At 53.5% G+C, this 20,682-nt stretch overlaps 3 protein-coding genes across 12 annotated transcripts in view; 1 reads left to right on the forward strand and 2 right to left on the reverse strand.

Annotated features, from left to right (window-relative positions):
• Positions 1-3,798: 3,798 nt before the first annotated feature.
• MYD88 (MYD88 innate immune signal transduction adaptor) lies at positions 3,799-8,170 on the reverse strand. 3 transcript variants are annotated; one of them, XM_032459239.1, is made up of 5 exons: positions 7,747-8,165; positions 6,725-6,859; positions 6,115-6,319; positions 5,876-5,967; positions 3,799-5,619 (listed from the first exon to the last, which is right to left on the reverse strand). In XM_032459239.1, the coding sequence occupies exons 1-5, from the start codon at positions 8,072-8,074 to the stop codon at positions 5,465-5,467; spliced, it is 915 nt and encodes a 304-aa protein (XP_032315130.1). In that variant the 5' UTR covers positions 8,075-8,165; the 3' UTR covers positions 3,799-5,464. The 3 variants fall into 3 exon arrangements, with proteins under 3 accessions (XP_032315130.1, XP_032315131.1, XP_032315132.1); XM_032459240.1 differs by having other exon boundaries at positions 6,139-6,319; positions 7,747-8,163; XM_032459241.1 differs by having other exon boundaries at positions 5,454-5,619; positions 5,876-5,918; positions 6,130-6,319; positions 7,747-8,170.
• Positions 8,171-9,635: 1,465 nt separating this feature from the next.
• ACAA1 (acetyl-CoA acyltransferase 1) lies at positions 9,636-20,018 on the forward strand. Its single transcript, XM_032459236.1, has 12 exons — positions 9,636-9,908; positions 10,120-10,213; positions 11,168-11,225; positions 13,442-13,521; positions 13,815-13,857; positions 16,066-16,164; positions 17,105-17,185; positions 18,316-18,506; positions 18,646-18,825; positions 19,121-19,176; positions 19,270-19,415; positions 19,715-20,018. The coding sequence occupies exons 1-12, from the start codon at positions 9,732-9,734 to the stop codon at positions 19,788-19,790; spliced, it is 1,281 nt and encodes a 426-aa protein (XP_032315127.1). The 5' UTR covers positions 9,636-9,731; the 3' UTR covers positions 19,791-20,018.
• The window catches only part of DLEC1 (DLEC1 cilia and flagella associated protein), an 84,407-nt gene continuing 81,559 nt past the window's right edge, over positions 17,835-20,682 (reverse strand). For all 8 annotated transcript variants that reach the window (XM_032459206.1, XM_032459209.1, XM_032459208.1 and 5 more), the window contains 2 exons: positions 20,481-20,604; positions 17,835-20,397 (listed from right to left, as the gene is read on the reverse strand). In XM_032459206.1, the coding sequence (XP_032315097.1) occupies positions 20,274-20,397; positions 20,481-20,604 (248 nt within the window). In that variant the 3' untranslated portion in view covers positions 17,835-20,273. The remainder of the gene's footprint in view (positions 20,398-20,480; positions 20,605-20,682) is intronic.

Below are 20,682 nucleotides of genomic sequence, written 5' to 3' on the forward strand. Positions count from 1 at the left end.
TCAGAATTGGTCTCTAATAAATTTGGACATTTTCTTATGTGACCACAATGCTATTATTATATATATAAAAAAAAAACAGTGATAATTCTGTGGCGTCATCTGATACCCAGATTTCCCCAGTTATCCCAAGAATGCATCTTTTTTCATGCACATAACATAAAATTTACCATTGTAAATTTTTTTTTTGGTCCCTGCTCAGACAAATGCGTCTAATCAATTCCACTTTTGAAGTATACAGTTCAGTAGTACATTCACATTGTTGTATAAGCAATCTCCTGAACACTTTTCATTGTGCAAAACTGAAAGTCATTAAAACGGACACATTAAACAACAGCTCTTCATTCTCTCCACCCCACAGGCCATGGGAGCCACCATCCTATCTTCTGTTTGTAAGAATTTGGCTGTTCAAGATACCTGATATAAGCAGAATTATACAGCACAATTTTTTTTGCACTGTTTTGTTTCACTAAGCATATTGTCTTCAAGGTTCATCCATATTGTAGCATGTGTCAGAATTTCATTCCTTTTTTAAAATGAATGTATATGAATAAAAATATGTATAAACCACATTCATCCCCATAAGGGATATGGGAATGACAAAATTTGCCTGCTGTGTCAGTCAACAGAGGATATTGCAGCCATCAAGCCACTCCAGCCACCCCCAAAGGTGAGCCCTGGGGGAACTCAGGATGGAGACGGACGGGCTGCCCTCTGCCAAGCCCTCAGCCACTGCAGCCACCCGCAGCGGGGCACCTGAGGGGACTCAGGGTGGGAGAGAATGGGATACTGGCCCTAGTCAGAAAGGTGCATGTCAACAGAATGATTTCAGTGAGCCCAGACACCTGCGTCTTCCCATATATAGGAAAGCGCTAAGTTCATTAACTCGATGTATCTGGTTTTCTTTTTCCTTTGTCTGTTGTTTTTTTTTTTTAATTCAAGTATAGTTGATTTACAAGTTGTGTTAGTTTCTGGTATATAGCATAGTGATTCAGTTATACATATATATTCTTTTTCATTATGGATTATTGCAAGGTATTGGATATAGTTCCCTGTGCTATACAGTAGGTCCTTGTTGTTTATGTTTTATATATAGCAGTTTGTATCTGCTAATCCCAAATCCCAAACTTCTTATTTATCCCTCTTCCCCTCTCTCCCCTGGTAACTGTAAGTTTGTTTTCTATGAGTCTGCTTCTGTCTTGTAAATAAGTTCATTTGTGTCTTTTTTAGAGTCCATATATAAGTGATATATGATATTTGTCTTTCTCTGCCTGACTTATTTCACTCAGTATGATAATCTCTACATCCATCCATGTTGCTGCAAATGGCAGTATTTCATTCTTTTTTATGGCTGAGTAGTATTCTATGGTGTACATCTTCTTAATCTAGTCATCTGTTGATGGACATTTAGTCCATCTAAATAGTGCTCCTCTGAACATCGGGGTGCATGTATCTTTTCAAATTTGAGTTGTCTCTGGAAATATGACCCAGAGTGGGATTGCTGGATCATATGGTAACTCTATTTTTAGTTTTTTAAGGAATCTCCATACTGTTTTCCATAGTGCCCACACTAAATTACATTCCCACCAGCAGTGTAGGAGGGCTCCCTTTTCTCCACACTGTCTCCAGCATTTATTGTTTGTGGACTTTTGAATGATGGCCGTTCTGACCAGTGTGAAGTGATACTGCACTGTAGTTTTGATTTGCATTTCTCTGATAATTTTCTTTAATTAATGGTAATCTTCTGATGTTCTGACTACCTGGTCTCTGTTGCAAAAACCACTATATATCCTGGCTCCCCCCTTACCTCTTTCGGTTTGTTTCTTTTTTTAAATGGAAGTGCTGGGGATTAAACCCAGGACCTCATGCTTGCTAAGCATGTGCTCTACCACTGAGCTATTACCCTCTCCCACGCTTACCTCTTTGGAGCCTGCCTCAGATTATTCTGAGAGGGTGTCTCCTGGGCTTGAAGTCTTCAGAAAATCTGCTGAATAAAACATAATTCTCAACTTTTAGGTTGTGCATTTTTTTCAGTGGACAGTTTCTTGGGTTGCTTATACATTTTGGCCATTGTGAATAATGCTGCTCTGAATATGGGTGCATGAATGTCTCTTTGAAACCCTGCTTTCAATTCTTTTGGGGTTAAACTCAGAATTGCTGGATCGTATGGTATTTCTATTTTTAATTTTTTGAGAAATTGCCATACCACAGCAACTGTACCATTTTACATTCCTACCAGTAGTGCATCAGGGTTCCAGTTTCTCCACGTCCTCATCAACACTTGTTGTTTTGTGGGTTTTTTGATAGTAGCTGTGCTAATGGGCATGAGATCTCATTGTGGTTTTGATTTGCATTTCCCTAATGATGAGTGATGTTGAGCGTCTTTTCATGCCCTTTTTAGTCATTTGTATGTCGTCTTTGGAGAGAGATATCAAGTCCCTTGCCTATTTTTTAATTGGGTTTTTTGCTGTTGAGTTGTAGGAGTTCTCTATATATTCTGGATATTAACCTCTATCAGACATATGACCCAAAGTGTCTTTTTATAATTAGTCTGTTTGAACCAGGTTCTGACAAAGTCACGCTGTATTTGTTTATTTTCTCGTCTAATCTGGAGGAAATCCCTCTCCCTGTTTCTTTCCCTCGCCGCTGACTTGTGGCAGAATCCAGGTCCGTTGTCATGCAGACTTGTAGTTTTATATTTTACCTTTGCTGCTGCCCTCCAAAATGTCCTGCTTTTGCCTTGGATAATTTCAACAGTGAATTTTCCCTGTTGGAAAACAGGGTTTCTCTATCGAAAGTTCCTAGAGGACTAAACCAAAAATGAGGATAGGAAGCTTTCTGGGTATCTGGGAACCTGCTTATGGGAGGCAGGAGGTTCCTCACTGAAGGAAGGGGTGTGAGGATCGGGTTGGGGTGAGGTGAGTGCATTGGATCACCATCCTGGTCTGAGAGGATAGAAGTTTTTCCTCTGATGTGACAGGTGTAACCTAGAGACTTCCTGCCATGAACATAAGCAGACCCAAAGACTGTCCCTCCAGCCTTGAGTGGCACAGGGCAGATCCCGGGGGTGCTGCTGGGACCACACTGAGGTTCTGCTCCCCCAGGGGACACAGAGAGGCAGGTCCTGCCTTCAGGCTGCTCTGAATACATGAGGACTTTCTAGGAGTCCTTGAGGGTACAGGGACAAGGTTGGGAAGCCTCCAGCATCCAGGAGGCTCAGGAGCAAGGACACGGTAACAGAGAGACCACCAAGAAAAGCTATGGTCGCTGATAAGGTCGGCGCACTCTAAAAAGGTCACAGAGTTATCTCAGGGATTAGGATGATGGGTGAGTTATTGTTATATTTTCCAGATTTTGTCAAGTGAACAGTGAAAAAGTGGTACATTCTGTTTAAAAATAGAGTGGTACCTTATAGGATTAACACAAATTTACCCAAGGATGACCATTATTGATATCAACTGTGTTCTCCAGAGATCTGTGAGCTGGAATAGGGGTTCTCCAGACCCTCATTTGAGCCTAGAAGAGCAGCCCCTGTCCACTGGCTGGACCAGGACCCAGGAGGATGCCACAGTACACAAAGACCAAGCTTGGCAGATGCCAACGGTGTCCCCAGTGTCAGGAGCTGAGGCTATTTCTAGTTCTGCCTGCAGTGCTGGTGGCCTGAGGAGGAGGTCCAGCCTTCAGGAAGTCCCTGCTGAACCACTGGAACCTACCCAAGGGGCCAGTGTCTCTTACTTAGGTGAGCCTTATCCCAGGTTCCTGCTTCCAAACTCCTTCCAGACACAAGCGAAACCTGCTGCTCCAAAGTAGAGAACTCTTTATTATAAACCCAGGATACAGAAGGGGAAATTATAAACATAGCCATTTCTCAGCTCTCTGAAATTCTCACAATGAATACAAAACAGTTGTAAAAGCTACTTTCTTGAAATTGTTTTAAAATACTCTCCAGTATCAAAGTGTAGATAGGTGCTTGGTAGCTAAGTGCTTTATCAAGATCATCCTCTGGAGATCCTGAGAGAAGCTCCCTTCCCCCAGCCCTTGCTGGAGGTGGAGCAGAGAAGATGAACATTTCCTGTTAGATTTAGGGTCCCGGGTTCTGTCCTGGGGCAGAGACTTGAGACCATGACATTTTCTCCTTGAAGGAGAGCTTGAGGGAAACTAACATACAGATCCTCCAGGGAGGGAAAAAAAACAGCTGTGTCACAGCTGACTTGCTGTGTGAGTTCAGGCAAGCTCTGTTCTTACTCTGTGCTTCACTGAAGGCATAAATGCTGGCATATTGGGTCCTTTCCAGAGTCTGGTTTCAATGAGGAAGAAAAAAAGAGAAGAAGAATTCGAGTGTCCCATCTTTGTCCAGGGTCAGGCCCCCTTTATGGTGGGACTGTCCCACGTGGCTGTTCCTGGGAGCTGTACCCAGGGAAGTGTGTGCATGAAGATGCCTGTGTGCGTGTGTGTGTGTGAGGGTGCGTGGGCACGTACGTGTGTGTCTCCGCATGTGAGCTTGTATGTGTCCACGTGCCCACAAGCTTTGGGGCAGGAGGCTCTTACATGGTCACTGTTTGTAAACTGGTCCCAGCAAACAACTTTAAGGCAATTAAGGCACAGAAGATTGGTGAGAAAGCTCTCCATGGGTGGCCGAGGAAGGAAGGCTTCCTGCTTACACCGCCATGGTAACCCAGAGCCCAAACTTAATGGAAATGCCGGAAGTCGAGATCCCATCTGATGCCAGGCGGAGCTGAGAGCAGGATTACAGGCACTCAATAGGTGAAGAGAAAAGCAGCCCCAGATGTTCAGGCTGGTCTCTTGGGGACTTAGCACACTGAAGATGGGCAGAAGCTGGGAGAAGTCAAAGAAGCAGATGAGAGGTGGAACCATTGCGGAACCTCCCTGTGTGGACCAGCCTGCTTCCCCATTTGCCCCCTGGGGCAGGAGGAAGTGGGATGTGAGATGGGTAGCAAGGTCCAGAAGTGTCAGTAGGCACCTTGTGCAGTGGTCCCAGCAGCGGGCAGCAAGTGGTCCAGGCAGCCAGCTCTCTCAGCCAAGATTTGTCTCTCCAGGAGACCCAGAACAATACTTCACCATTTCCCACAGTGATTCTAACACAGCTCCTGCCTGTTCTGCCCACCCTACTTAGTTCTTAGATGGAGAAACTGAGGCCTAAGATGTGTGGACAAGTCAGAGCTGGCTCTTCTGGTCCTCCTCTTAGTCCCAGCTGCCTCTGGTTTTCACCATCCTGGCTGATAACCCAGCAAGGGGACGTGCCATTTGCAGCCACTGGTTCTGTGCAGGACCTGAGATGTGATGCCCAGATAGGTACTGGGGCTGCAGATGTGTCTGTGGAGTTGGCATGTCTGGGAATTGAGAGGCAAGTGGAGCACGGATTCCTCCTACAACTGCAGGTGGAGGCAGGGGCAGAAGTCCACGTACAGGCAGATAGATGCACACACACCTAGGGTCCCAGGGCTGTTCAGGGAAGGGACAGAGCCTTGGCAAGGCGAGTCCAGAACCAGGACTTGGTGCAGGGGTTGGTGTAGTCGCAGACAGTGATGAAGCGCAGGATGCTGGGGAACTCTTTCTTCATTGACTTGTACTTGATGGGGATCAGTCGCTTCTGATGGGCACCTGTAAGCCAAGGGGTGCAGAGCTGGCACCAGGCTCTCACCCGACAGTGGGGTAGGGCTGGTCCGCAGCCCAGGGTTAACAACAGCCCTCCCCCAACTAAGCACCCCTGGCAAACATTCGCCCACACCAAGGGCATTTGTGCACACACACTCAGATGGGCAGTTTCTAGGTGCTGCATTCATGGCCCTTGGTGACTGAAGGCGGGCATATTGAGGCCCCGCCCACCCCTCTATGGCAAGGGCAGGGCTGAGCTTACCTGGAGAGAGGCTGAGTGCAAACTTAGTCTGGAAGTCACATTCCTTACTTTGCAGGTAATCATCAGAGACAACCACTACCATCCGACGGCACCTAGGGGAGAGTGGGCAGGCTGTAGGCACTGTGTCCATCTAGTTAAGCACACCCACCGGGGACAGCCTTGGGAGGAGCCCACTATGTGCAGGCTAGATGGGCTCCAGTGGGGGGAACCCCAGCATCTGGATTTGCGCACCCACTCACTTGCCCCCTGGCCACCTAGCCAACCTCTTCTCAATGAGTTCACTGGCGATGGACCAGACACAAGTGCCAGGCAGGACGTCACGGTCAGACACACACAACTTCAGCCGATAGTTTGTCTGTTCCAGCTGCTGGATCATTTCCTGCACGAACTGGATATCGCTGGGGCAGTAGCAGATGAAGGCATCAAAACGCTCAGGCATGTGCCCTGGTTGCACAGCACAAAGCTGATGGTTAGAGCTCAACAGGAAGGCTAGGGAGGAGCCCAGCCAGGTGCCCGAGCCTAAGCAACCCTGGTCCTGGACTCCATAGCAATCCTGAGATGACACTTCTCAGAGAAAGTGCCCTTCCCAGGAGAGGAAGATGAGCGCCCCTCCCACCCCGAGCCTGCTCCCAGGCCAAGCCCTAGGTTGACTATGAGACAGACACACAACTTAATGAGTCTTATGGCAACCCAGAGTTAGGACTATTATTCTTCCCATTTCGTAGGAAACCTAAGCTCAGAGAGATTAAGTGACTTGCTCAAGGTGCCACAGCCCGCCTGCTTTCAACATCCATGCTCTTAACACCACAATGTCCTATGGCCCGGAGTGGGGCGATACTGGGCCCTTACCCGTGGGGTCATCACGAGTGGTGATGCCCATCTGCTCTGGGGTCCGAGGGATGCTGCTGTCTACAGAGTCCACCTGTAAAGGCTTCTCAGAGGCTTCCTGCTGCTGCTTCAAAATATACTTTTGGCAGTCCTCCTCTGTGGGGAAGAGGCAAGTTGTGGCAGGCTCTCCAGGGATACTCCACACCTCCACTCACAGTCTGGTCCAGCCCCTGTCCCACCTCCCTGATCATGTTCAGGGTTCTCCAGCCCACAGGTACCATCCACAGTTCAATAGCTCTGAAAGGGTGAGCTCCCACCTGGCTCTGGCCATCCTCAAGAGATGTCAGTGATTTTCTGGCCATGTGGGAAGCCATCAAGATCAGGTTTGTGTCTCTATCCCTTTACCCCCCTGCCACCCCTCCCACTGTCCTAGGGCTCCTGAGCATAGAACCCGAGGTCGTCGTCTTCTAGATTCCACGCCTGATGTGGCCTGGACATGTAAGAAGGGCTCAGGGGACCTAGTGGTTATGTGCAGTGAAGGCAGTGGCCCCAGCCAACCAAGCAAAGTGGCTGTCTGTGGGCCACTATGCCCATGCCTGTGCATGTGTATTATGTGTCAGCGAGTGTCAGGAAGGGATGCATTTCCCAGGGACTTGAGATTTCCAAGACTGTCAGCTTTCAGTCCTTTGCCTGCCCTGTTGCTCTACTTGAAGCAGTCCCAAGCCCCTCACAGAGGACCCTGATTCTGACTCCTGTGCCAACGTGGAAGTCTTTGCTTTGCCTAAGCTGTTTTCTCTCGGTTCTCTGCCTTACCCGGCCTTCACCTTTCTCCAGTGCCTACCATCCCGAGTGTTGAAAAGAGGGAACTGCTCTTACACGGTTCTCCCTCTACAGGCTGCCTCCAGTGTCCCCTCTCCACCGCATCCCCTCTTACCATCCCCCGCCCCCCAGGTAGGAAAGGAGAGATGGATGCTGAGGCCGGTGAAGGTCAGCTCCTTCATCCCTCTCCCTCGGGCATGGGGCCGGGAAGGGGGCGTCCTCACCGATGCTAGGGCGCAGTTCCTCCAGCACGTCGTCGCGGCCCAGCTTGGCGAGCAGCTCGAGCAGGCGGCCCACCGAGGCGCCCGGACGTCCCTGCCAGTCGTCCAGCAGGCTGCCGGTGGGGTCGGCGTGCGTCTCCAGCCGCCGGATCTCCAAATACTCGAAGTCCATCTCCTCCGCCAGCACGGTCCAGTCGGCCGCCACCTGCGTCCGCACGTTTAGGAAGAGCGACAGGCGGCGTCGCACTCGCACGTTGAGCGCAGCCAGGGGTAAGGAAGACATAGAGGGGGCGAGGGGCGCAGACTCTGAGTCGGGGCTTCCAGTAGACATGGCGGGCGGTGCTGGAGCCGGAGCGCGGTCGAGTCGGGTCGTGGGCCTGTGCTTCCTCCTTCTCCTATGGCCACCCCTCCCGCTCGGCCCCGCCCCTCGGGTTTCTCTTTCCGAGAAGCACCGCCCTGTCCTACAATCTGGAGCCCCAGCAGATGTGCGGAGGCGGGAGGGGGGACGACTGACCTCTGCTCTCGGGATCTCCGCAGCGAGGGGGCGGGTTGGGGATGTGGAGGTCGAGGACCTGCTTTTTGAAGTCTACGGAGGCTCCACCGATCTGTCTTTAAGGGTCTGGTGCGGCGGCAGTGGGAGGATGAACTCCGGAGATTATAGGAAAGAGGGGCTTTGCTCTTTGGGATCTTTCCATTGGGGATCCGAGGGGTTCACACCGTCCTGCCCTTGAGGATGGTGGGGAGGTAATAAGGAGGGAGGCATCGGCATTGGGGAGGCATTCCCCAGTTTGGGGAACATTCAGTCCTGCCTCTAGTGCTAAGGGAAGCCCCTGGCTGTACACTCAGAGGCGGAGGTGGAAAAGGCATATTGCCTTCCGGAGCCTGAGGCATGCCACGGCCCTGCCCTTGAAAGGTGAGGGGTCACCCCATTCTCCGGAGTTGGGAGTCACAGGATGCCCAGGCCTTTGGTGACTGTGAAAAAGCCAGTATTACTCTCTTGGCGTCTAGGGAAACATTGCCACTGAAAGTCAGGCAGGCACCTGGCCTTGCTCTTTAGAATTGGGGACTGGGGACACAGTCCTGACCTGGGGAGCTCTGGTTCATTCATTCATTCAATGGATTTTTACTGATCACCTGTTAAGTGTCAAATATGTTGTTGGCACGCCGGATACAGTGTCCCTCTCTGCCTTGGTGGAGACCCCAGCCTAGTTGGGAGAGTAATCAAATCATCCCAGATGACTGTAAAATTGGTTTTTGTTTTTTGTTTTGTTTTGTTTTTATGTGTATGGTGCTTTCTCTCCAGATAGGAAACTTGTCACATCTCGGCACCTTGGTACAAGCCGTTCTCCCACCGCCCCAGGGTCCCAGATTCCCTCAGTCTTCCCAGGAGACCCCAAGAGCGTCGGGGTAGGCTCTGGGGCGTCTCGGAATTATTTAGGTCCCCCAGCTTGGAGACAAAAGAGAAGGCTAGAAAGGGGGAAGAGGAATTAGCCTCCGGAACTCCTTCCCAAGAAAGAAGCTGTGGGAGGGGGGCGCCCTGGCCATCTCTCCTGTTTGGCGGCCGGCATAGTTTAGTTGTAGGGAAAGGGACCCCTGGCAGCTGCAGAGTACGTTTCAAGATACCAAAACGCCTCGAATTTGGCAGTAGGCGGGGTTGCAAGTAGAAAGGTCCGCATTTCTGGGCGGGGCTTCGGGAAAGTTCACCTCGTCTGGCAGCCGTTGGCTGCTATAGGAGAGGCTTTGGAAAGATCCTTTTGGGTCCTGCTCTAGGGGGTTGGGTTTGCGGACCTCAGGCAAACTCACTTTATGACTGGCTGAGGCGGGAGGAGGGCGGGACTTCTGGAGGGGAGAGCTTGTCCGACCTGCACGGCCGTGGGCGGGGCTTAAGCTTCGGGTCAGAGGTGCAGTTCTGCGCCTGCGCGGGCGATGTCTGTTGGCTCCAGCGCTCAGTTCCCGGCCGGGAGGGAGTCCACTGGGCTAGCTACGCGATGCTGAGGCTCCAGGTGGTGCTCGGCCACCTGAAAGGCCAGCCCGCTTCGGCCTCGGAGCCGGCGCCGCAGGCCGCGCCGTGTTGGAGCGGCGCTCCGCGGGCGCCGGCCGAGGACGTAGTGGTGGTGCACGGGCGCCGCACGGCCATTGGCCGATCGGGCCGCGGCGGCTTCAAGGTGAGGCTCCTGGGCCCGGGCGCCGGGTGTGAGACAGCGGCCCGGGGCGGGCTGGGGTCTGGCGTCTCTGCTTGGTTCTCCTCGGCAGCAGTGTTGGCTCCGCGCCCGAGCTGTGACTGCTCTCTCTGGTGGGTCTGGGGGAGCGGGAGTCCCAGGAACCCCGAGCACCGCCGCCGGCCGGGGGTCATCGCGGCCGTGCTTCCCGCTGCAGGACACCACCCCCGACGAGCTTCTCTCGGCCGTCATGACCGCGGTTCTCCGGGACGTCAAGCTGAGCCCGGACCAGCTGGGGGATATCTGCGTGGGTGAGCACACTACCCAGGCCCTGCGCTCGGTCCTCCGTGCCTTCTCATCCCGCCCCCATCTGGGCACTTCCCAGGTGTTTTCACTGAGCGGAATGCCGACGGACTTCACGCAGTTGAATTTAATCATCCCTTTAGGGCTATAGACCCCACCCCCCTCTCCTGCCTGCCTGCCTGCACATTCTGCGCCCCCTCCAAGCACATTCTGCATAGTAAATGTGATAGAAAGCAGGGCTCTCAAGTGACATTTCAACGCCAAGGCATCTGGCACAGGGGTTTCAGAGCACCGTAGGAGACAGGAGACGAGGGCTCTCCACCCATCTTGATGTCTTATCCATGCCTTGACAGAATAGAGGGAGCATCAGAAACCATCTAGTCCAGCCCCTCACTTCCAGATGGAGAAACTGAGGCGTGGGGAATTTGTAGCAGAGCTTGTGCCTAAATCCAGGGCCTCTAGACCCTTTTCCTCCCACCCATGCTCCTCTGGCCTTGAAACATAACATTATATGCAAGCATCTCATCCCATAGGTGCCACCCCTAGGCCGGGAATCACTGTTCCACCCCTGGAGTGCCAGCAGGGCTTGGTGGAGGACACTCAAGGGGAGGTGTGCATTTTCAGAGACACTTTCCTAACTGCCAAGACTACTTCATTAGCCTTCAGTCTTTACACTACATTTTTCTTTTCATGTTATCTTTAAAGGCAGACGACCTTTCCAGTGTGTGCTGGATTGGAAAAGCAGGGTGCATGGGCAAGGGAGCTTGGGCCCCTTGGGAACTGGGTCTAGTCTATTGTCTAGAACTAGGACAAACTGCTGTATAGCTGGCTTCCTCTATTCCAGACCTTGAAATTCCAGTGTTTCTGAAGGAAGATCTGGAATGTCCCCTGTTTAATAATCAAAGCTGTATATTAGTGCCCAGGGCAGTGCCTGGCACTGAATAAAAGTCTCTTGTCCACAGGAAACGTGCTTCAGCCTGGGGCCGGAGCAGTTATGGCCCGAATCGCCCAGTTTCTGAGGTAAGCTTTTCTGGTTCGAGCTCTGGGTTGGTCATTTTGACTCTTGAGTGGGCTTCGGCCTCAGGGAACGCAGCTGTGGGTGGGAGATGATCAGGGTTGGATGCAGTCAGGATTCTCGACACCCTGCTTTCATGAACGCTACCTTTCCCCTACTTTGAAGGGAGGGTGTGTTCCCCGGCGCCGAGCCAGGACCAAACAGCCTTTGGGACCGGAGCAGAAGCTCTCTGTGGCCTAATTTTTTAGCCAAAGTCAGCTTTTTGCTTTGGCTTTTGTACATGTGAACTCTGTCCCCTTGTCAGGTAGATAACCAGGTAGGCACACTGAAGAGTGACTTTGAGCTTTTTAAAAGCTAGCTGAGCAAGTTGGAACCTCCAAAGCACAGCCAATCAGTAGAGACTTGCGAATGGGGCAGAAGTCTGGGATGAGGGGTAGCCCAGGAGAGGCTTTACCTAGGACAGGGCAGGAGGTTTAAATTATTTAAGAACCACTTAGCTGTGTACGCCTAGCTGCATGGAGAAGAAATAATGGTAACATTAACTAGTTAAGGAACAGGAAAACTGACAAAACTTCTAGACACAGAGAGGTTCATACTGCTTAGCCTGGAGTTCATAGACTCCCACCAGCTGCTTCCTCTTTCAGCCAGCCTGGCCGCCACTGTCTTCCTTAAGCTGCTCATTCTGTCCCCTTGCCGTGCTGTCCCCACCTCCTCTGTCTGCCCAAACACAGTTTCACTGTTTTGCCCTGACTTCCCTGAGCGCCCAGGTTTAAAATGAGGGCCCCTTCCTTTCCAGTAGCTAGCCACGTGCCTCTTCGTGATGTGCTCTGCCAACTTGCTCTGTTGCTGTCATTTCTGCTGGTTGCTTCACTCGCTGTGTGTGGTCAGGCGTCCTCTAGGGCACCCTCAGCGTCCCTCGGTGCCTCATACTGAGATGTTTAGTGAACACTTGGCAGATTGAGTGAAGGGGTGGGGACTTAGGGGACCTGGGAAGGGTTAAACAGGCTGCAGGGGCCTACGAGGCGATCCACTCAGCAAAGGATCTCAGCAAAGCCTGGCCTGGGCACTGGCCCAGGGCTTCCCAACCCTGGCTGTACGCCAGAATCACCAGAGTACTTTCACCCCTGAGATCCTGAGTCCACGGTTCTGAGGGCTTTGTACCCTTGGCCTGGGCAGGTTACACGTCAGCAGGGCGGCCCCACCAGCTTCCAGGGCTGGAACCAGTGTGAGATGCTCGGGGAACCCACCAGAACAAGGGATGTTGGAACATCTGGTGCCCGTCGGGGTTCTTTGTTCATCTGGGAACAGGCTTTCCAGAGAGAATGGGGACATAAAGGCCACGTGACTAGTAAGGCTGAAGAGCGGGGATGCTTTCTGGCCTCATGCTTTAGACATTCCTTTTGCTCTGGTTCTCTTGTCTCAGCAGCAGGCCCTCTTTTCTGCTCTTTAAGGGGAAACAGAGATGTAAAGTTTTCATTTTTGAATCTTCAAAGGAAGAGAAAGAAGGATTGCTATTGCCCAACCAGGCTTCTCTTTGAAACCAAGAAGGGCCTTCCCAGAACAGACCTCTCCCCCATATCCTCTGCTGTAGCTCCTCTCTAAAGGACCCAGATAATTGTATCTCATACATATTTCCTGAGTTTTTCAGATGCTAAAACCCACTACCAAATGGAAGAAATTAACTACTTGGTGATCCTGAGCATGTAGCCCCCAGACCGTCTGGCGCCTTAGGAATGATCACTATCTGTCAGAATCAGTCAAGCTGATCACGTGCCCTGGAAGGCCCTCCCTCATCTGGCCTTTAAGAATGCTCAGCCTAAACCCTTTGGGGAGTTCGGGGTGTTTTGCACACAAGGCACAAGTTCTCCTTGCTTGGCCCTGCAGTAAGCCTTTCTCTGCTCCAAGCTCTGAGGTTTCGGTTAATGTTTGGCCTCAGTGTGTGGCAGGCACACGAACTTATGTTCGGTGACATCTTGCCTTTGGGCTGTGCTTGGCCTTGGTTGAGGAGAATCACAGGGTAGAAGGATGTGTGCTTGTGGGGCCCTGGGTAGCAGCACCTGTAGAGACGGGGTTTGCCCAGTGTGAAGTCAGGGCAGGGCTGGGTTTGTTCCCCTGGTCTTTCCACCCCCTGACAGGGCGGTCATGTTGGCCACAAGCCTGCTTTCCCTGAGAGCCTGGCCAGGGAGAGGGGCTGACTCTGTGGTCTTGCTTTCTGTTTCAGTGACATCCCAGAGACTGTGCCTTTGTCCAGTGTCAATAGACAGTGTTCATCGGGACTCCAGGCGGTGGCCAGCATAGCTGGTAAGTTGTGACTGGTGGGGCGCCCACTGCTACGGCCTGGCCTTGGTCCTGGCTCTGTGGGTTTGGGTCAGCAAAGTCATCTGCTGGGCAAGCAGTAAGGATTTCGCAAAGGACCATAACTGCAGAGTTAATGAAAGCCCCTCAGTGCGTCCCCCAGCCTTTTCTGGACACTCCTGGGCCTTCCATCTCTGAAGCTGGGGCTGAGTCCCACTTAGAGACCAGGTGGGGAAGAGGCTCCCCTGTTCCCAGGACAGATGGACTCTGGTGATGTTTATGAAATGCTTTTGTTGCAGGTGGCATCAGAAATGGGTCTTATGACATTGGCATGGCTTGTGGGTAAGAATTTCTTCCTGCTGGAGCTTATTAACCCAATTTGTAACAGTGAAACTAATTTTCATCTGCTGAGTTCTCAGAGCCCATGATTTCAGGATTCTCCCCTGGCCCTTTCTGGCAGCTGGCTGGGAGTGGTTCAGCTTATAAGCAGCCCCCAACTGTGACTGCTCAGGAACCGCCCACACCTCTCAGCACCTGCCCGAGAGGAAATGGGCTTGCTTTCTTGGAAATCTGTCTGGCTGGAAATGTGGGCAAGCATTTTGAGAAAATAGAACACGTGGGTTTCCTCCTGTGGCCCTTGCTGATTCCTGATTGCTGATGAGAGAGAGACAGCAGCTTTGGTCCCCCTAAAGCTAGGGACAGCTGCCTCCTATAGAACTAGCTTGTTCATTTTAGCAGGCTGTCTGTCCCCTACCCTGACTGAGGTGGAAACTCCCAGCTGTCTCCTGCGTTCTGAGGGACACGGTCAGGTCTGTGGTGGTTTGGTTACTGTCAACTGTGACTCCACCTTTGGCTGCTGCACACGGAGCCACAGAAGTTGAACTGGGCAGCTCCTCCAGGGATGGCGAGAGTGACAGGGCCCAGGCTCCCGTGAGCACCAGTGTTGGGAGGGCAGGCCGAGTGAGGGCTGTGGCAGGCTCAGGGAGGCCAGTGGCCCCAGGGGTCTTTGAGTTTCTCTTCATGGCGTTTTTTTTTTAAATATTTTATTTTTATTATTGTATTATTTAACTAAAATAATGCAAATATATATTTTATATAATATATTCATAATATAATTTATATATTTATATTTTGTGTTTATTATATAGTTTATTAAATATATAAATTATATAATACGTATTTTACAAACATTTTATATAAAATATTAATATATAAAAATTACTTTTAATATTTATTTCCATTATTGTATTTAACTTTTATTTTGGTGTAGTGGGGAGGTAATTAGTTTCATTAGTTTTATTTATTTTTAGAGGAGGTACTGGGGATTGAACCCAGGACCTCGTGTATGTTAGGCATGCGCTCAACCACTTGAGCTATACCCTCCCCCCTTTCATAGCATTTCTTGATCGGAGCCTTTCTAAGCCATCTCAGAGCTGTGCTGATTGGCACTTGTGCTGCCCTGTGTCTGCACTTGTAAATAAACCCAAAGACCACACTGTGGGGACTTTGGCCAGGCAAAGTTCAGGCTGCCCTCTGATTTCTCTCGTGTCCCTCTGTCCTACTGGAGAAGGGAGGTGTGGGTAACCTGAGGAGAAGGCTGGAGGCTTCATGAGTTTCTTAGAGGATATCTGAATCCCCAGGCAAGTTAAAGACCACGTTACTAGGGTATTAAGAATCTGGGTCAGGACGGTCCCCCACATCACATGCTGACTGTTCCCCCTAGAGTTTGATGATGACAGGTAGCCTGGGGCATCCTACTTCAGAGTGGGCTCTGGGGCCAGACTGCCTAAATTTGGATCCTGGTTGAGTGACCATGGACAAGTTACTCAGCTTCTCGGGGCTTCTGTGTCCTAATCTATGAAATGAGGATAACTGTCTCAGCTCTGTTGAAGTTGATGAGAAGATTAAATGGGGTCATAACAGCAGCTAACTCTAGGGCATACATCCTGTGACTGACACTGTTCAGAGCACTCTAGTACCTGAAAAGATTGTAAAATAGCACGGGGCACCTGAAAAGCATTCAGTTGAGGTTATGTGTTTTATCATCCTTTGAGGCCTTATGTTCCCCCACCTCCTGCAGGCCCTTTCTGGCCACACTAAGCTGAGATCTCAGCTTTCCCTCTGCTACCAGCACCTCCTTGTCCATGCAGGTCAGCCTGCCCTTTGATGTGCAGCTTTTAAAATACTTGTCTCTTCTCTCTTCTGAATTTGTGGCCCCTGAGGCCAGGGCCAGGGCTTGTTAGCTGTGTTTCCCCCACGGCGGTGGCCAGCACTAGGCTGCTCTCCCAGGACCTGCCCGCTGGCTGCAGGAGCAGTTGTGTTGAGGAAGGGTGGCCCTGCCCAGGAATGTGGACCGTGCAGCAGTCTGCCCTGGGCGAGGGGTGGGGGTTGTTGAAGCCCTGCACCGCCAGCTCTGCTTGCTGGCCAGTCCCCCACCTGGGGCTCCCAGACAGCCCATTGGATTTCCCAGGGTTCCCCGACTGCTTCCCAGCACTTGGCTGATGCACAGCTGTCCCTGGAGAGCCCTGCTAATGACGTCCTCCTCCTCAGGGTGGAGTCCATGTCGCTGGCTGACAGAGGGAACCCTGGCAATATTACTTCACGCTTGGTGGAGAAAGAGAAGGCCAGAGACTGCCTGATTCCTATGGGGTGAGTGCCCACCCGTGGCTCCTTTCCCCCAGGCCCCGTCAGCTCCCTGCCTGGCCCGGAGCAGGGGTGCAGGAATTTGGATTATCGTGTGGCCTCCTGCCTTTGGGCCTGGTCTGTTCTGCAGGGTCTCTGGGGATGGGACTTAATGCTGCCCCTGGCTGCCCTTTCCTGAGGCCCCCCAAACTTCTCTATGCCTCTGGGTTTCCAAAGGCAGCGCAGCCTGTCACTCCCACCCTGAGGGGCTCGGTCACACTAGGCATGAGGCAGCTACACTCCAAAGCCCTGGAGGCCCAGGAGGTTGATGAAGGGGGTGGCCATGCTGATGAGGGAACGTGGGTCCTGTCTGTGCAACATCAGAGGCGCGCTGCCCGGGCACAGCACCTGAGCTCTGCAGCAGTGTCCCCGAGCTTCAGGCCAGCCCCAGGATCTGTGGACGGGTGTCCGGGCTCCACTGGATGTGTGAGATGTGCAGCTGCCTCCACATCCACTGACCCTCTCCGAGGGGCGCCTGTAAAGCCAGAAGCCCAGGCTGGGAGGCCTTGCTGTGGCTCTGGGCTCCTGGAATGAGGGTGGGCTCCAGTTACGGGGAGCAGAAAGCCTGGGGGTGGCCTTCCCAGAGGGAATTTGGGAGCCATCTCCCCACCGTAAGGCAGTTTTCTTTGAGGCACAGGAGAAGCTGGCCGAGTAGCCATTTAGCACCCCCCACACACACCCTCATCTGCGCTGGTCTCTGGTGCACAAGCTTCCCAGGGCCCCTGACTCCCTGCCCGTACCCCTGCTCTCCGCCCTGCGTCACCGCTATCTCTCCGGCAGGGACTGGCCTTCCTGTTGTCCCCTGCCTATAGCCCTGGGGGCCCAGAGTTCTAAGCACAGCTCTACAGCCTGGCCCTGGCCCCAGGCTGCCAGGCCACACACTCACTGTTCACTGTCTGTGTTCCAGGATAACCTCAGAGAATGTAGCTGAGCAGTTTGGCATTTCAAGGGAGAAGCAGGACACCTTTGCACTGGCTTCCCAGCAAAAGTAAGTGCTATTTGGGGTGGATGCTTCAAAGGCAGCAGAGTGAGGTTTCGAGGCTGTCCTAAGGCTATAGCTGGGCAGTGAGTGGTTTCCAAGCCTCATACCTCCTGGGAGGGCGAGGTGGGCAGGAGCCAGGGCCACTGTACAGTTAGCACCTCCATGTCCTGTTACAGTCTGTTCACCTTGAGCGTCTTCTCCCTAGCTGGGCCTCAGTTTTCCCATCTATTCATTGGGGGTGTAATGAGGACCAGGGCTCTTCTCAAGTTGGCTGTTTGGTGGTTAGACATTGTAGCCACAGGTTTCTCTGAATAGCCGTCCCTCTGGAGTGTGGGGCTAGCACTGCTGGGGACCCCGGCATCCCAGCTTCTGGACCACTCCTGAGTTTGAGGGAGTATCCTGAGGCAGGGGCTGGTGGTGACATCAGAGGAACCCCAGGGGTTCAGGCTTCTGCGCAGGGGCGGGATAAACTTGGCAAGTCCCAGCTGCCCAGAGAGAGGACAGCAAAGGGAAGGTGTGGTATCCAGCCAGGTGAGCTTCTCTGAGGCACTGGTTCTTAGCCGCTTGGGGCCAAGTACCCATTTGATCTTCTCCATGGGAATGCCCCTGGACCCTGATATTTTGCATATGATTGCAAGGATCACCCTAAAATGCCTTGTACTTTTACACTGTTTAATTCTAAGATTCATCAAGTAGTTAATATTGTCATTTTAAGTAAGTGGAAACGTGGGGAACAGATGGAATCTAGCTGGTGGGATCGAACAGAAAAGTTGGCAGAACCCAGCCCAAATCTTCCTGGGGCTCCATCCTCAGTTTGGCTTAGTCCCTCTTGGGTGAAGGGCTCCAAGGGGCACCCTCACTTTCAATCCTCTCCCTCCCCTTTGAGACTGGGATCAGCCAGGATCTGATGATCTGAGTGTGCTGGCCAAGAAGGCCCTGGAAAGCCATGGGGGCTCCCTGCCACCCCCCAGGGCAGGCAGGTAGTAGGGCTCCCCCAAGGTGAGCATGTTCCCAACTTTAGTAGCCTAAGTTTGCATGTCTTCCCCAAAGGGCAGGGCGTGGGGCTTCAGGGGGGGACCCCAGGAAGGAAGATAACCCCACGGGAGCCTGAGCCTGGCTGTCCATGGTGCTGGCAGGGCAGCCAGAGCCCAGAGCAAGGGCTGTTTCCAAGCCGAGATCGTGCCTGTGACCACCACAGTCCATGACGACACGGGCACTGAGAGGACCATCACTGTGGCCCAGGATGAGGGCATCCGCCCCAGCACCACCTTGGAGGGCCTGGCCAAACTAAAGCCCGCCTTCAAGAAGGGGGGCTCGACTACGGCTGGTGAGACTGGGCTAGGGGCTGCTTCCATGCTGGGTGTCCTCCCCTGGGAGCCTGGAGCCACCAGGCAAGGTGCAGGTGGAGGGTCTGGACCTCCTCAGCTTTGCCCTCGGGCCTCCTTAACGCTATGCTTTCCCTCCAGGGAACTCCAGCCAGGTGAGTGACGGGGCAGCTGCTATCCTGTTGGCCCGGAGGTCCAAGGCAGAAGAGTTGGGCCTTCCCATCCTGGGTGTCCTGAGGTCCTATGCAGTGGTTGGGGTCCCGCCTGACATCATGGGCATTGGACCTGCCTATGCCATCCCTGTAGCTTTGCAAAAAGCAGGTAAGGTGGCTCCTTCACACCCTAGATCACCCAGATCTAGGGATCTGGATCCAACTCTTGCCTTGCGTGCTGCTGCCAGAGGCGGGGGTGGGGGCCTGTGAGTGCTGCAGAGTGAGGGTGGGGCAGGCGAGCACCCCGTACCCCGTCCCTTCCTGACCCGACAGCAGGGAGCCACTGACCCCTCTGGAACAGACACACCAGACAGCCCCCAGGCCATGGATGGGGTGGGGCCCCGGGGAGACAGGCTGCAAAGGGGCCACTGGGACAGCTTAGGTCTCCCCCACTTTACCTACAGGGCTGATGGTGGATGACGTGGACATCTTCGAGATCAATGAGGCCTTTGCCAGTCAGGTGAGCCTTTGCTGCACCACACTGCCTGGGCTGCCCAGTTAGAGCCAGTGCGCCGGGGAGGGGGGCTACAGCTACTGCTCCGTCTTCTTCCAGGCCGTCTACTGTGTGGAGAAGCTGAAACTACCCCTTGAGAAGGTGAACCCTCTGGGAGGGGCCGTGGCCTTGGGCCACCCGCTGGGCTGCACTGGGGCGCGACAGGTCATCACGCTGCTCAACGAGCTGAAGCGCCGCGGGAAGAGGTGAGGCCACTCCCGTGGGGGTGTCAGAGGGAGGGGGACATGCCTGCACCCACACACACAGCTGAGGGGACAGGGCGTGATGCCTGTTTTCCCCGAGAGCCAGCTGTGCGGGGGACCCTGGCGTGCAGCTAGCATCTGCCACCCTGTGCGTGTGCCCAGGCAGGCAGGCCCTGGGGTCTGGCCACCTCTGTGCCCACGAAGGCCTGGGTCCCCCCAGATCAGCCTGGTCCAGTAAGAGCATGGTGGCTGGGCCTCTGCCCTTCGTGCCTTCACCCAACCAACATGTTATGCTTCCACAGGGCATACGGGGTGGTGTCCATGTGCATCGGGACCGGCATGGGAGCCGCCGCTGTCTTCGAGTACCCTGGGAACTGAGTACCCTGGAGCCCAGGCTCCAGGTGCTACCCAGTGCTCTGGCGGCCACACTGCAGAAGTGACACCTGGGAAATTGAGCACTGGAGGTGGGGGCAAATCAAGGCACTTCAGCCAACAATGCAGGAGCCGGGGAGGTATGAGGCCCCTCTTGCTGGGACAGAGGAAGGTCGCCCGTGTACTGCCTGGGGATGGGGAGTGCAGTGGACATAGTAAATGTGTCACCTTGTCTCAGCAGCCGTGGTTTTTCCCAAGGGGCCAGTTCTTGCTGTGCTGCGCTTGCCTCTGCTCGACCTGAATACTGATCCTTAACTGCCGCGGGCTCCACAGGGGTACGACCTACCCTTGTAGCAGCTGAGGACATAGGGCCTGGTAGGGGGTCCCTCCATCCCAGGAGCTGCTCAGAGGCCCTCCAGGGGGCGTCCCGGCCAGCAGACCTGTTCCTTAGTCCTGGGCCATGTTTATTTGCGGGCGGAGGGTGGAGCCTCAGAACTGGCAGGGGGACGCGTATCTCTCATCGTAGGAGCCTTGGCCGCGGAGCCGCAGGGTGCAGGAACTCTCACCAAGCACACCTTCCACCATGAGCGTGGACTCGTACAGCTCACAGCTCCTGTGGGGAGCAGGGCTGAGATGGCGGGGGGCCCTGGGCCAGGGCTCCGGGGGCGGTGGCGGGGGGCTGAGGAGGGGCCGCACCTGGCAGTGAAGGACAGCTTGAGTGTGATGGAGGTGGGCGGGGCGTGGACTGCTCGTGCCTCCAGCAGCCCACTGCATGGGGAGACCCTGAAGGCCACAGGGTCCTTGTCTGGCTCTTGCTGGCCTGCACGAGGAGAAGGGGACAAATGCAGACAGCTCCACACGCCGCCCCAGGGAGCGTGCGCCTCTGCTCCTGCCCAGC

Source organism: Camelus ferus, chromosome 17, assembly GCF_009834535.1.
Source record: "Camelus ferus isolate YT-003-E chromosome 17, BCGSAC_Cfer_1.0, whole genome shotgun sequence".
Classification (NCBI taxonomy): Eukaryota; Metazoa; Chordata; class Mammalia; order Artiodactyla; family Camelidae; genus Camelus; species Camelus ferus.